This window comes from Glycine soja, chromosome 16, assembly GCF_004193775.1.
Source record: "Glycine soja cultivar W05 chromosome 16, ASM419377v2, whole genome shotgun sequence".
NCBI classification, from domain to species: Eukaryota; Viridiplantae; Streptophyta; class Magnoliopsida; order Fabales; family Fabaceae; genus Glycine; species Glycine soja.
This window is the reverse complement of record NC_041017.1, coordinates 20,714,587-20,727,696: the sequence shown is the minus strand read 5'-3', so window position 1 is coordinate 20,727,696 and position 13,110 is coordinate 20,714,587. Positions and strand designations below refer to the sequence as shown.

The 13,110-nt window shown below is 31.2% G+C and overlaps 1 protein-coding gene across 1 annotated transcript; it reads right to left on the bottom strand.

Moving 5' to 3' along the window:
- Positions 1 to 559: 559 nt before the first annotated feature.
- Positions 560 to 3,138, bottom strand: LOC114389847 (alanine--glyoxylate aminotransferase 2 homolog 2, mitochondrial-like). The gene is made up of 5 exons (XM_028350572.1): positions 3,080 to 3,138; positions 1,310 to 1,356; positions 1,094 to 1,207; positions 911 to 997; positions 560 to 814 (listed from the first exon to the last, which is right to left on the bottom strand). The coding sequence occupies exons 1-5, from the start codon at positions 3,136 to 3,138 to the stop codon at positions 771 to 773; spliced, it is 351 nt and encodes a 116-aa protein (XP_028206373.1). The 3' UTR covers positions 560 to 770.
- Positions 3,139 to 13,110: the final 9,972 nt, after the last annotated feature.

Genomic DNA, 13,110 nt, shown 5'->3' with positions numbered 1-13,110 from the left:
ACTTTTATTAGATTTTGAAAATTTCAAGTTTAAGTATACTCTTAAATCCTTTTTTTTTCTTTGTCCCATACCAATCCTTTTTGCTTTTCTACGTGTACTCTTAAACATTTAAACAGAATGCCTATAGTACAGTCAAAGGCTGAACATCAAAGTCCATTTCATTCCCAATTAATTTAACCTTAATTAATTAATAAAACAAATTAAGGTGGGCAGGCATAACTCAAAACAGAGATAAACAATGATGTAAAACGGAATTTGGTCCCATGAGCTACCAATAGATCGAACTGTGTCACAACTCAAATAGATAAGGTAAACAAACATTTTATAGTGAAGCTTTGTTCCATACCCGTATGTTGTGGGGCTGGGACATACTTTATAATAGAAGCTGAATAGAGAAAACAAAATAACTTTCTTTTTTTCTAAAAAATAGTGCTGTGTTATTTGCTAGAAACTTCCAATTGCCAAATTACCAGTCCTGGCATAATATAGTGATCTGTCAAAAATAATAAGTAAAAAGAGATGGGGTCATGGGAAATGATAGGCACGAGTGAAAACGATATTAAGCAAATAAAATGCCATGAAAAGAGATAAACGACAAAACAAGAGACAACGACTTGTTGGCTCATGCATATCCCACGATCATAGTAGATTTGTGTTTAGCTATAAAAGTCTGCATCTATGTAAATTTTACCAGTTATGAAGATGACATAATACAATTTCTCTTATGATATAATAAACTTTTATTAAAGCCAAGATCTTGGCTATAAGCTTCACATTCTAGACAAGGTCAAGTCCATTGCGTCTGCTACAAAGTCTACAACCAACAGAATAATGAACAAGTTCTAAGTAACAGAAACAAGTGCATGATGTATAGTGTTAAACAAATAGAGACATTGACACCGAGTCTAACCTGCATCTTCTTTGGTGAAACACAAGGGAGGTGTAATTCTGAAGACATTTCCATAGTAACCACCCTTACCAATAAGTACTCCTAGTTCTATAGTAATTTAGAATGACCGGTTAGTAATAATATAGAAGAAAACTATAGCTAGGATCAAAATATGTGTCTAGACTAGAGGGATATGGATTTTACCTTTCATTTGGTCCATTACATGCAATGTTTCATTTTTTGCTGGAGTTTTAAGTTCACGATCAGTGACAAGTTCAACTCCTAGCATTAGGCCTCTTCCTCTGACATCACCAATTACTGCAGAAGAAACCAAGTTTGGTTATAAAATTGGTATGAAAAAAATGAAGTCATGATTGTTTTGTGTCTCTAATGACTCATAAGAAAGGGTGAAAATTTTACATTCATATTTGTCCTTGAGGGCAGTGAGCCTTTCTTTCAAAATGACTCTACTGACGGTTGTGTTTTATCCCTTTCCTACTCACTCCAAATGTTATTTGACTATTACATTGCACAATGTTGTGAAGGTAATGTTTTTGCATTTAGGTTACCAATAATTTTGGTATTCACAAATTTGCATTGTATACACGTGTGGTGTTCATATTTGACTCAGGTGTTTCCGAAGGAGAATTGATCTCTTGTTAAGCAGTTTGTGTTTCGTGCGTACATGTCATCAAGTGGGTTTTATCAATGATTTATCATTTATGTTTCTTTTTATGTGTAATGTTGTTTTATTTCATGGGTTTAATGTTGTTTCATTTTATAGATTATTGTCTATGTACTAAGGATTTGGAAAAATAAATATTGAGAGGGATGACACATCAATAAAATCGTTGGGTTTCATTCAAAAATTAATTATTTTTTTTAAAACACTATTATAGATTAATTCATATTAAAGTACTCATAGTTTTACACCAATACAAACTATCTAAATTAAACATGTTTCATTTATTTAATTTGTTTAGGTAAAATAATTACATCACTTAAATACATGCATTTTTCATAAATATTTAATTAAATTATATTTATAGTATTTAAATATATGAATTTTTCTTAAATTCTATTCTATATAAATTATATTTTTAATAATTTAATATATATATATACATATATATATATATATATATATATATATATATATATATATATATATATATATGTATATATAAATTAGTGAACTAAAAAAATTAAAACAAATAAAACCAAAAACAAACAGGTCATTTTTAAATAAAAAAAAACTATTTCAAATAAAAAAAAGCAAAAACCCAACTAAACAATTTAAAAAAAGTTGATCTTTAAATATAAAACCTAACAAAATAAAAAAAATTAAATAAAAAACAAAAAAAACTCAAATAGTAATTTATAAAAAAAACAGTTCATTTTTAAATAAAAAAACCAAACAAAATAAAAAAATAATTTTAAATAAACAAAAAAAATCAACTAAAAAATTAAAAAAAAAACAGTTCATTTTTAAATAAAAACTCAAACAAAATAAAAAAACAACTAAATAATTTAAGAAAAACAATTCATTTTAAATAAAAACCTAAAAAAATAAACAATTTGAAATAAACAAAAACGAAAAAACTTAAATAAATAAATAAATAAATACAAAAAATAACTCATTCTGACCTGCCTTTAAAAAAATGCCTTACGACAATGGAAACCAATGTAGTAAGGTTCTTACAAAAATAAAACAAAAAAGACGTAAAGAAATTGATTCCCCAAAAACTGATTCTTTAATGCGAAAACCGAACAAAAATAAGAGAGATTTGAGAAATTGGTGGAAGGAACCAATTTCTTAACTATAAACATGATTTGTATCATGGATATGTAAATAATTGTTACTTGTATCATTTGGATAAATATTTATTTTATTTGTATTATTTGGGCCAAAAAATCACAACTTCTGCCATTTAATATAATTTCCATTATTTGCTGATAATATATATATATATAAGCATGAGGTGCCTGCTGTGGCAATGACAACACAGCCACAAGGTGATTACGGTTATTCCCTAGAGAGGAGAAAGTAGCAATAATTTTAAACCCCAACAATTTCCACCAACTTCCTACCTCTATTCACACATGACCCAAACCGCAACTCACATTCAAACCCTAACACCCTTATTTCTCGCACACTCTTCCTAAATCAAGCCCAATTTCCCCCCAAACCCCGACTTCAAAGGCACGCATCTCATCAAATCCCTCATTCGCTCTTTGGCGACCCTCATTGATCCGCTAGTAGGGGATGTTTGCTTCTTCACCATGAAGAGGAGGAAGAATTATGAAAGGGGAGTGCAAAATTACTTCTCAAGATAATTTTTTAGTACCAGGGTGTGGGAAAAATAATTATAAAGGAGTGTATATGTAATCAATAGGAGTGGAAATAGCAACTCCCTTTTGGGAACTTCCTTTTGGGAATAAAAGAGAGTGTGTAACTAATCACAGGGAGTGAAAATAGCAACTCCCTTTTGGAGTAAAGAGACAAGTTTTATTTCAAACCAGTCCAACAAGATGGGCCCTAAGTGATTTGAATTTATTCATCTTTGTTAAAAGAGCATCCTCCTAACGCAGAATGTCTCCAAAACCCACTACCGACATTGGTTGAGACACAAAAACTTCACAAGGGCTTTACAAAATACCAATTCACATGGGAAAACAAAATACCAATTCTTTTTATTTTGTGGGCAAAACAAAATACCAATTCACATGAGTAGCTAGTGATTCTTTACGCTTATGTTTTTCTCTCTCTTACTCACTGTCAGGCCTCTATCTTAGCATAATTGGCATATCTTTGTATCTGTAACACGCCGCTGTGTTCAGACCTATACATAAAATTTTATAGGTAGTGCAGTATATTTTGACGTATTATGGTTAATTATTATACCATTAAAACTCATTGACCTTTACTTTACCAAATAAGAGTCAAATCAGGTGGAAGTAGTTACCCTCTGTTTTTGCTAGTGAGAAATTAGAGAAAAAGAGTGAAAATAAATTACAAATTAATATTTTATAAAATGGTAGATTTATTGTATTATTTTTTAGTTATTTATTTATTTTATTTCAATAAAATATTTTTTATTTTACGTTTAACTTATTTTCATTTATTTGTTTATTTATTTTACTTTCGTCTCTTTCTTTCCCACCAAAGAAATATTTAGACTCTCGCACTAAATTATAGTCTGAATATTTGAAGTAAAAAAATATTTAAATTAACTTATTATTGTGTCTCAAATAAGATTATTTAAAAAAATACTTTTAAAATTTTTTTAACTTTATAGATAATCATGATAATTTTTTCTTACTTGTTTTATTCGCTCTATATTTTTTTTCCCTCTTTTCAAACACAGTGTAATGTAATAATAGGATAATTTAAAGAATTAATAGAGGGGGAAAAATTAAATAAACGTGGAAAACAAATCTGGAGTCAGGGCATGGCCTTTAAAAAATTAGACATAGTATTTTCTTATTCTCTTGGTATGGTATCTCTTCTCTCCTCCTTTCCATAAGATTTTCTTTCATAAAAAGTGTAACTGTCATTTCTGTGTAATAAATGATCACAGTTGAGCCCAAAATGAAAGTGACTAGTAACTGCCACTCTCTCGGGTTTCGGGGGCAGACATAACCATGGACAATGGACTTGTCCCTCTCTCTTCTGCCGAAAGTGACTTATCCGCCACCAACCAATTCCTCTGCATCCCTCTTCTCTCTAGTTTTTGTTACCCTCTCTCACTCTAGCTGTTTCTCCATCACATGCCAAAGAAATTCTGCAAAATAGTTGTTTCAACTTTCAATTGATTTCATTTACGAATTTGGTTTTCACAAAGCATGCGATGCTGAATTTTTATTTTTCTTTCTCCAAGTAAGGGATAATGATAACGGCAAGTCATGTGACTAGTTTCAGAGGCCTAAAAATTATTGAAATGGATTTTATTTTTTTAATAAATTTTTCTTTATATATTTGATCAGAAAATCAAATCATTGATAATATATTTAAGAAAATCAGTAATTTACTACTTATATTAAACTTTATGAAATGCTAAATTTTGTCCATGCTATAATATTAATTGTCATGTGAATAGTAATTTGAAAGAAATTAAATGTTAAGTACTAAAACTATATACCTCGGTTAAAAAAACTACTAAAATATATAATCATTAAATTATAAAAATTTATATAAAAAAATCGTATCTAACATTTATATATTTAAATATAAGTTTAAGAAACAAATAAATAAAAATTACATCAACAATATGATATTCTGAGTAAAATTAGACTTGAATTTAAATATTTTGAGTAAGATTTTAAATTCAAATTTTTAAATGAAAAAATATATAAGTTGAATAAAAAAATTTACTAAAAAATAATCAAATAAGTTTTCCATAAAAACCAGGAAAATAATAAATACTTTACAGTGATGTCATTTTATTATTGTGTTTTCACAAACATCATAATTTTACTTGACAGAATGGAAAAATAACGTAGTCAATAATACCAATTTCATATTAACAAAAGGATCGAAAAAGAAAACGCATTCTTTTGTTGGAGAGAAGGCTTCTTTGTTTCCATGAAATTTCAAATTGCTAGCGATGTTCTTCTTGGCATTTTATGCCTCTAGAATGTGTATGTATATATGTATTTACGTCAGTTTGATGTTAACATTATTCTTGCGGCATTAAAGATAGTAATTGACATGGCGCTATCATGCGTGGGGACTGCGAAGTTTCACTTTCAGCTCTTGTAGTCATATTCTGCAATTTACCTTTTATACTGTATTATGCTCAGAATGAAATCTGGAATGCGAGACCAAGACAAATCATTTTTTTTTCTTCTCTATAGTTATAGTTATTGTTGTCTCAAAAAAAAAATTCTAACTAGTTGGAAATATTTAGCTGTCTTTTGTTGTGTAGTTGAATGTGTGAAAGCCTTGAAATCCAATAATGCTAAATATCTGTTTGGTTTTATGTTAAAAATTTTTAAAAAGTAATATTAAGTTTGTAATTAATTTTTAATATATTTTTATCTATTTGATTTTAAGTTGAAAAAAATTCAGAATTATTTTTAAGTTAAAATAAATTTTTATATCTTATGCATTTCATCCAAAATTTTATAATAAATTTTATTTTTACCATAATTTTATAATAAAAAATACAAATATAAATTATATCACTTTAAAATAATTTCATCCAAAATTAATTTTAAATAACGTCCGTTAACGTACTGGATATGTTTTGGTTAAAAGGGATTCACGTTCCCCCCTATGGACCTGGTGTCTCATTCTCTGCCGAAAAGTGATAGCGAGACCTTATATCTGAGCTTCCTGTTCCTGACTGATATTAATGGTGCTTTTTACATTGCCTAAAGAGAAGAGGTCAAATTCCGTTTTCATAAATGTCTCATCATGTGTACCTCGTTGCGAAATGATTATAGAAACAATGCATTAAAGTGTTGATTATGGAGAAAAAAAAAAGTATTTATAGAAACATGTGACAGGTTTTTATTTTCCTTCTTTTTTTCAAGAACATGTGATAAAGTTAGATGTAGTTATCAATAGTGTATTTAAATACGAGTCATGAAATAATTTGAGTTAGGTTTAGCAGAAGAATTAACCTTTTATAAGGTGGTAAATTAATTTTTTTTTAAAATCTTACTTTTAAAAGGAAGTTTACCGATGAAGAATAAAAAAATACATGATGAAACATTCACTCCATCTTGGATTGGATTGGAGTGGAAACACAAGAAATATAGAGATAGAAAAGAAAAAAAATGATAGATAAAAAAAGTGATAAACATGATTAGTAATGTAACAAAAAGGAGAAAAAAAATAAATGAAAAAAAAGTAAATAAATATTTATAACACTAGCTATTTCTGTTGAAATTCAATTCTAAATGTTGAGATTCAATCAATTCGTCTAATTTGATTCTAACAGACAATCATCAATTCTAATCACATGCTTTTTACGAGTTGCATTGAGTTAAGTTGTTCTCTACAAATAGGGACCATAATCCTTTGTATTGGTAACTATCTTCAGTTATCCCAAAAACTTGGTAATCATAATTTGACCCCTCATCAAATTATAATATCACTAATGATATCTACATCATTAGTCTCTCATGACATATATGTCCTTAGTCATACTTTTATATTGATTATATCACTTTAATATTTTGGCTAATTATATAATGGCCTAACTCATTCAATTATGTGATATATATATGTATGACCCAAAATTGCTAACAATCTCCCCACTGGTCACAAATATATATGTATCCTTACATCCTTGTGAATGTGTTAGACTTTATGAGCTCAAAATTTGTCATTACATGCCTTGAGCATATTTCAAAAATCTTGTCCATTGATTACATCCACTTGTAGAACCAAAGCAGTTTTCATTGTATCAATCACAACTAAACTCAGCAATGATCACTAATGCTGATAGAATCAAATGACATAGACTCATCATGAAATGTGTAGCATGAAAATTACGTGAAAATGGCCTGTACACATCTATTTTCAACTGGTCCTACTTTACTTCAATGAGATCATTTAATAACCTTAATGTACAAAGTGTAATAACTGAATAATAAATCATATATATATATATATATATATATATATATATATATATATATATATATATATATAACCAAATATATCCAAAAGTCAATGTATGCATACATAAAATCTAACATAGAACATAAAATACATAAAAGTAACTAACTCCCACTAAACCAAAGGTTCCTCAAACTGTAAAACACCCATGTGAGCAACATGCTCATGAAAGACCTTGGGTGGAAGTCCCTTAGTAAGAGGATCTGCTATTATGGAGTTTGTTCCTAAGTGTTCTATGGAAATTTGTCCACTCTATACCCTTTCCTTAACAACTAGGAACTTGATGTCAATATTCTTCGACTTGGTCGAGCTCTTATTGTTGTTAGAATACAATACAACTGATTTATTGTCACAATATAACTTAAGTGGTCTTTCAATTCCTTTTACAATTTGCAGCCCTGTGACAAAAATTTTCAGCCATATTCCATGATTTGATGCCTCATAGCATGCCACAAATTTTGCAGCCATAGTGGATGAAGTAGTAAGGGTTTGCTTGGCACTGCGCCAAGAAACCGCACCACCAGCTAACATGAAAATGTAACCTGAAATGGATCTCAAACTATCTAGGCATCCTGCAAAATCCGAGTCAGAATACCCAATGATCTCCAACTGATCTGACTTATTGTATGTGAGCATATAATTCTTTGTTCTTTTCAAATACCTCATAACTCTTTTGGTTGCTTTCCAATGATCCATTCCTGGATTGCTTAAATATCTACCTAATACCCCAACTATGTATGCTATATCCAGACGTGTACATACTTGGGCATACATCAAACTCCCTACAGCTGATGCATAGGGAATCTTCTGCATTTCCTGAATTTCCAAATTTCCTTTTGGGCACTGTTTGAGACTAAACTTGTCTCCCTTAGCAACTGGGGTATCCCCGAATTTACATTTCTGCATGTCAAACCTTTTAAGTACATTTTCGATATAGCTCCTTTGTGATAATCCTAGAATACCCCAAGATGGATCTCGGTGTATTTGAATTCCTAATACAAAGGAAGCATCACCAAGATCTTTCATTTCAAAGTTTCTTGGTAGAAATCTCTTGGTTTCGTGCAACATGCCTATATCATTAGTGGCAAGCAGTATGTCATCAACATATGGCTCTAGGAAAATGTACTTGCTCCCACTGAATGTGTGATACACACAATCATCAACAAGATTCATCTCGAAACCAAATGAGAGAATTACTTGATGAAATTTGTGGTACCATTGACGAGATGCATGTTTTAGCCCATAAATGGATTTTGTCAGTTTGCAAACCATATTCTTTGGGTCTCCTGACACAAAGTTTTCTGGTTGCACCATATAAATGGTCTCATCAATGTTGCCATTGAGAAATGTCGTCTTGACATCCATTTGATGAAGCTCCAAATCATAATGTGCAACAAGACCCATGATTGTCCTAAAAAAGTCTTTCGATGAAACTGGAGAGAAAGTCTCTTTAAAGTCAATCCCTTCCTTTTGGGTATAGCCCTTCGCCACAAAACGAGTCTTATACCTCTCCACATTACCTTTGGAATCCTGCTTGGTCTTAAATATCCATTTGCAACCAATGGGTTTCACACCTTCTGGTAATGGGACAAGTTCTCAAACCTTGTTGTCTTGCATGGACTTATACTCCTCATTCATTGCTTCAATCCACTTTTCTGAGTTGGAATCTTGCATGGCTTGATGGAAGTTGACTGGGTCATCTTCCATCATATCATTATATTCCTCATGTTCCTGGAGAAATACCACATAACCATCTGGAATAGCACTTCTCCTTTCTCTTGTAGATCTCAGCAAAGGTACTAGCTTATGAAGCATAGGTTCTTGAGGATCTTGAGTTTGTTCTTCATGAATGACCAAATTATCTTGAGTGGGGGATTCAATAACAATATCTTGTAGAGATTCTGAATTTTCTTTATAAAAAACAACTGTATGAATCAGTTCTGGAATTGTTACTGATTCTTCCTCTAAGACAAAATCTCTAACCTTATTCTTCCCCCCAAACTCAATATCCTCAAAGAATGTGGCAGTTCCCATCTCAAAAATTGTCTTTAATTTGGGATCATAAAATTTATAGCCCCTGGATCTTTCAGAATAACCAATAAAGTAGCTGCTCATTGTTCGGGAGTCCAATTTCCTTTCATTTGGCTTATAAGGCCTTGCCTCAGTTGGAGATCCCCATACATGAAAATGTTTCAGACTAGGCTTTCGCCCAACCCAAAGCTCATAAGGTGTTTTGGCAGCTGCCTTAGTTGGCACTCTATTTAGAATGTAAGTTGCAGTCTTTAGTGTCTCTCCCCAGAGTGACTTTGGTAAGTTAGAATGACAAATCATGCTTATTACCATATCCTTAAGAGTTCTGTTTCGGCTTTCAGCCACACCATTCATGCTAGGTGACCCTGGCATGGTGTACTGTGGGACGATTCCACATTCCTCTAAGTACCTGGCAAAAGACCTCGAACGTTGTTCACCTGAACCGTCATATCTACCATAGTATTCACCACCACGGTCAGATCTGACACACGTTATTCTTTTGTTGAGTTGATTTTCAACTTCAACTTTAAATGTTTTGAACACATCCAGAGATTGTGACTTTTCATGTATAAGAAACAAGTATGCATATCTGGAGTAATCGTTTATGAATGATATAAAATATTGTTGATCATTCCATGAAGGTGTATGAAATGGCCCACAAATGTCTGTATGTATCAATTCCAAGACGTCTGTAGCTCTATATGCACCTAATTTCTTGCTTTTGGTCTGTTTACCTTTAATGCATTCAACACAAACATCAAAGCTTGTGAAATCAATGGAATCCAAGATTTCGTTTGACATAAGTCATTCAATTATGTTCTTAGAAATGTGACCTAAGCACTAATGTCATAATGCTCCTGAGTTTGTAATATCAATTCTACGCTTAGTACCACGCAATTCTGCATTAAAGGATTCACCATAGGAAGCTACAGTATCAAGTAAATATAGATTATCATTAACCAAGAGTGAACCAGTTCCAACAATATCTGAATTGAAAGACAACCTAAACACATTGTTTCCAAATGAGCACAAATAACCCAATTTGTCCAAATAAGAAACTGAAACCAAATTCTGTCTAAATGATGGTACAACAAAAGTGTTTTTCAAATCCAAATAAAAACCAATACATAATAATAATCTAAAATGTTCTATAGCTTTCACCTCCACCAATTTACCATCTCCAACAAAGATCCATCTTTCAGAATCAATTGGTTTCTGGGGCAACCCTTTATTGAAACACTAATGTTAGTTGTGGCACCAGAATCTAACCACCAAGTGTTTCTAGGTACTGAAGCTAAATTGGCCTCAGAACAGACCAAAGTAAGAAACATAGCATGATATTTGGTACATTTCTTCTTTACATGTTCAGGCTTACTGCGAAAGAAATAGTTGTCACCTCGATTTTGTTTCTTTTGTGTTGGACCCTTAGCAGCTTCATTCTTGGGCTCCTCAATTCTTTTTCTTTTGCCCTTGTCTTTAGAGGTACTCATAACATGAGCACTTTCAGTCCTTTATTGCTTCAGTATTTTCTCTTCTTGCACACAGTATGAAATGAGCTCATTAAGAGATCATTTCTCCTTCTCACAGTTATAAGAGATCTTAAACTGACTAAACTGTGAAGGTAGAGAATTATCACTAAATGAATAAGCAAGTCTTCATAGCTCAAGCTTTAGTGCCTTAATTTTGAAGCAATATTTGACATTTCCATAATGTATTCCCTGACATTTCCTTCTCCTTAATACTTTATGGAAATCAAGTTCTGAATGAGAGTACTTGTTTCCGCCTTATCGCTTTTTGCAAAGCGCTTTTCAACTTCAGCGAGGAATTCTTTGGCACTAGTTATATCATCTGAAATAGTGCCCCTAAAGACCTCAGAAATGTCACGCTTAATGATCATAAGACTCATGTGCTTTGAGTGATCCCACTTCTCATGAAGTTTCCTCTGTTCAGAGGTATTGGAATCCGTAAGAGAAGGGGGTTTCTCAATCCTAAATGCAAGGTCTAGATCAATGCAGTCAAGAACAATTTGCATGTTCTCTTTCCAGTCCTTTAAATTTGTACCATTAAGAACTGGAACCAAATTCATATTAGCAGATATAGAAGCAACAACTGAAAAGATCAAAACAAATAATACAATAAGCTCACGTAACAGTCATCAATGCATTTAAATAATGGTATATCTCATCTCAAGATATCTAGTGCACCATTAATATCAAGTCTTTGGACATTGATATTAATTATTAGTGATATCCTTGTTGTAATGTCCAAACATTGATAATAAAAACATATCAAATAACAAATCCATCTATTGATGTGACTTATCATTCACATGCAGAACCTCATAATTATCACACATTTAACATCACAGGTGTGTATGTAACTTAGTTAAATGGTAACTTTCCTTTGGGCAATCACCATTCATATAAATAACTACACACGTTAGCATTTAACATTTCTCATGAACAATCTACACAAGAGAGGTCACTTCGGTGATACCTTGATTCAATTAGCTCATTTAAATGCTAAATAATTAAAATGATATACCATAACTAAATTTTGAACATTGATGCACCAAATCCAAAATTAAAACATTTCTTGAGTAAATTATTTTTAGTTTATTTATTTATTTTAAATTTTAGAGGCCCATGATTATTATTTTAATATAGCCTCTAAAGTGATAATTTTATTTTGTTTCCTCAAAACATTGTACCTAACATGTATGTTGTCCAAACATCATACATGAATCAAGTATGGGTTGCTCTGATACCAAATGTTGGGATTCAATCAATTAGCCTAATTTGATTCTAACAGACAATCATCAATCCTAATCACATGCTTTCTATTCATGTAGAGAGAAATTACCATATAAAGATGAATAGAACCCCTTTGTGTTCCCATAATCAAAATCATGTTGAAAACTAAATGCAGAAGCATACCTAAATTAGCCATAATGGAATGATGATGATGAAAGGTTGATCAGAAGATTGATTTTATGACCTTCCAATTTTAGAGAACCCTTCTTTTTCTTCTCTGATTTTTTCTCTTCTGACGGGATAAAGAGAATTTGTATGCGTTGCGTTACGTTGCTATCTACGAATGGGGACCATAACCCCTTATATTGGTTGCCTTCAGTTACCCCAAACTTGATAATCATAATGTGGCCTCTCATCAAATTATAATATCACTGATGGTATCTACACAATTAGTCTTTCATGACATATATGCCCTTATCCATACTTTTATATTGATTAGACCACATTAATATTTTGGCTAATTATATAATGACCCTAACTCATTCAGTTATGTGATATATATATGTGTGTGTGTGTGTGTGTGTGTGTGTGTGATCCAAAATTGCTAACAATTTCAAGTTTGTTGATAAAAAAGAATATACCTTTTACTTGAGTTTAGGGTTACTTGTGCATGAGCTAAGAGATAAACTAGAAAGTAAAAAAAAAAAAAAAGTGAATAGAGAAAGAAAATATATGATAAGATGAGTGTTTAATTTTAATATATCAGTAAGAAGTGTAAAACTTTTAATATTGTGAATCAATTAGTG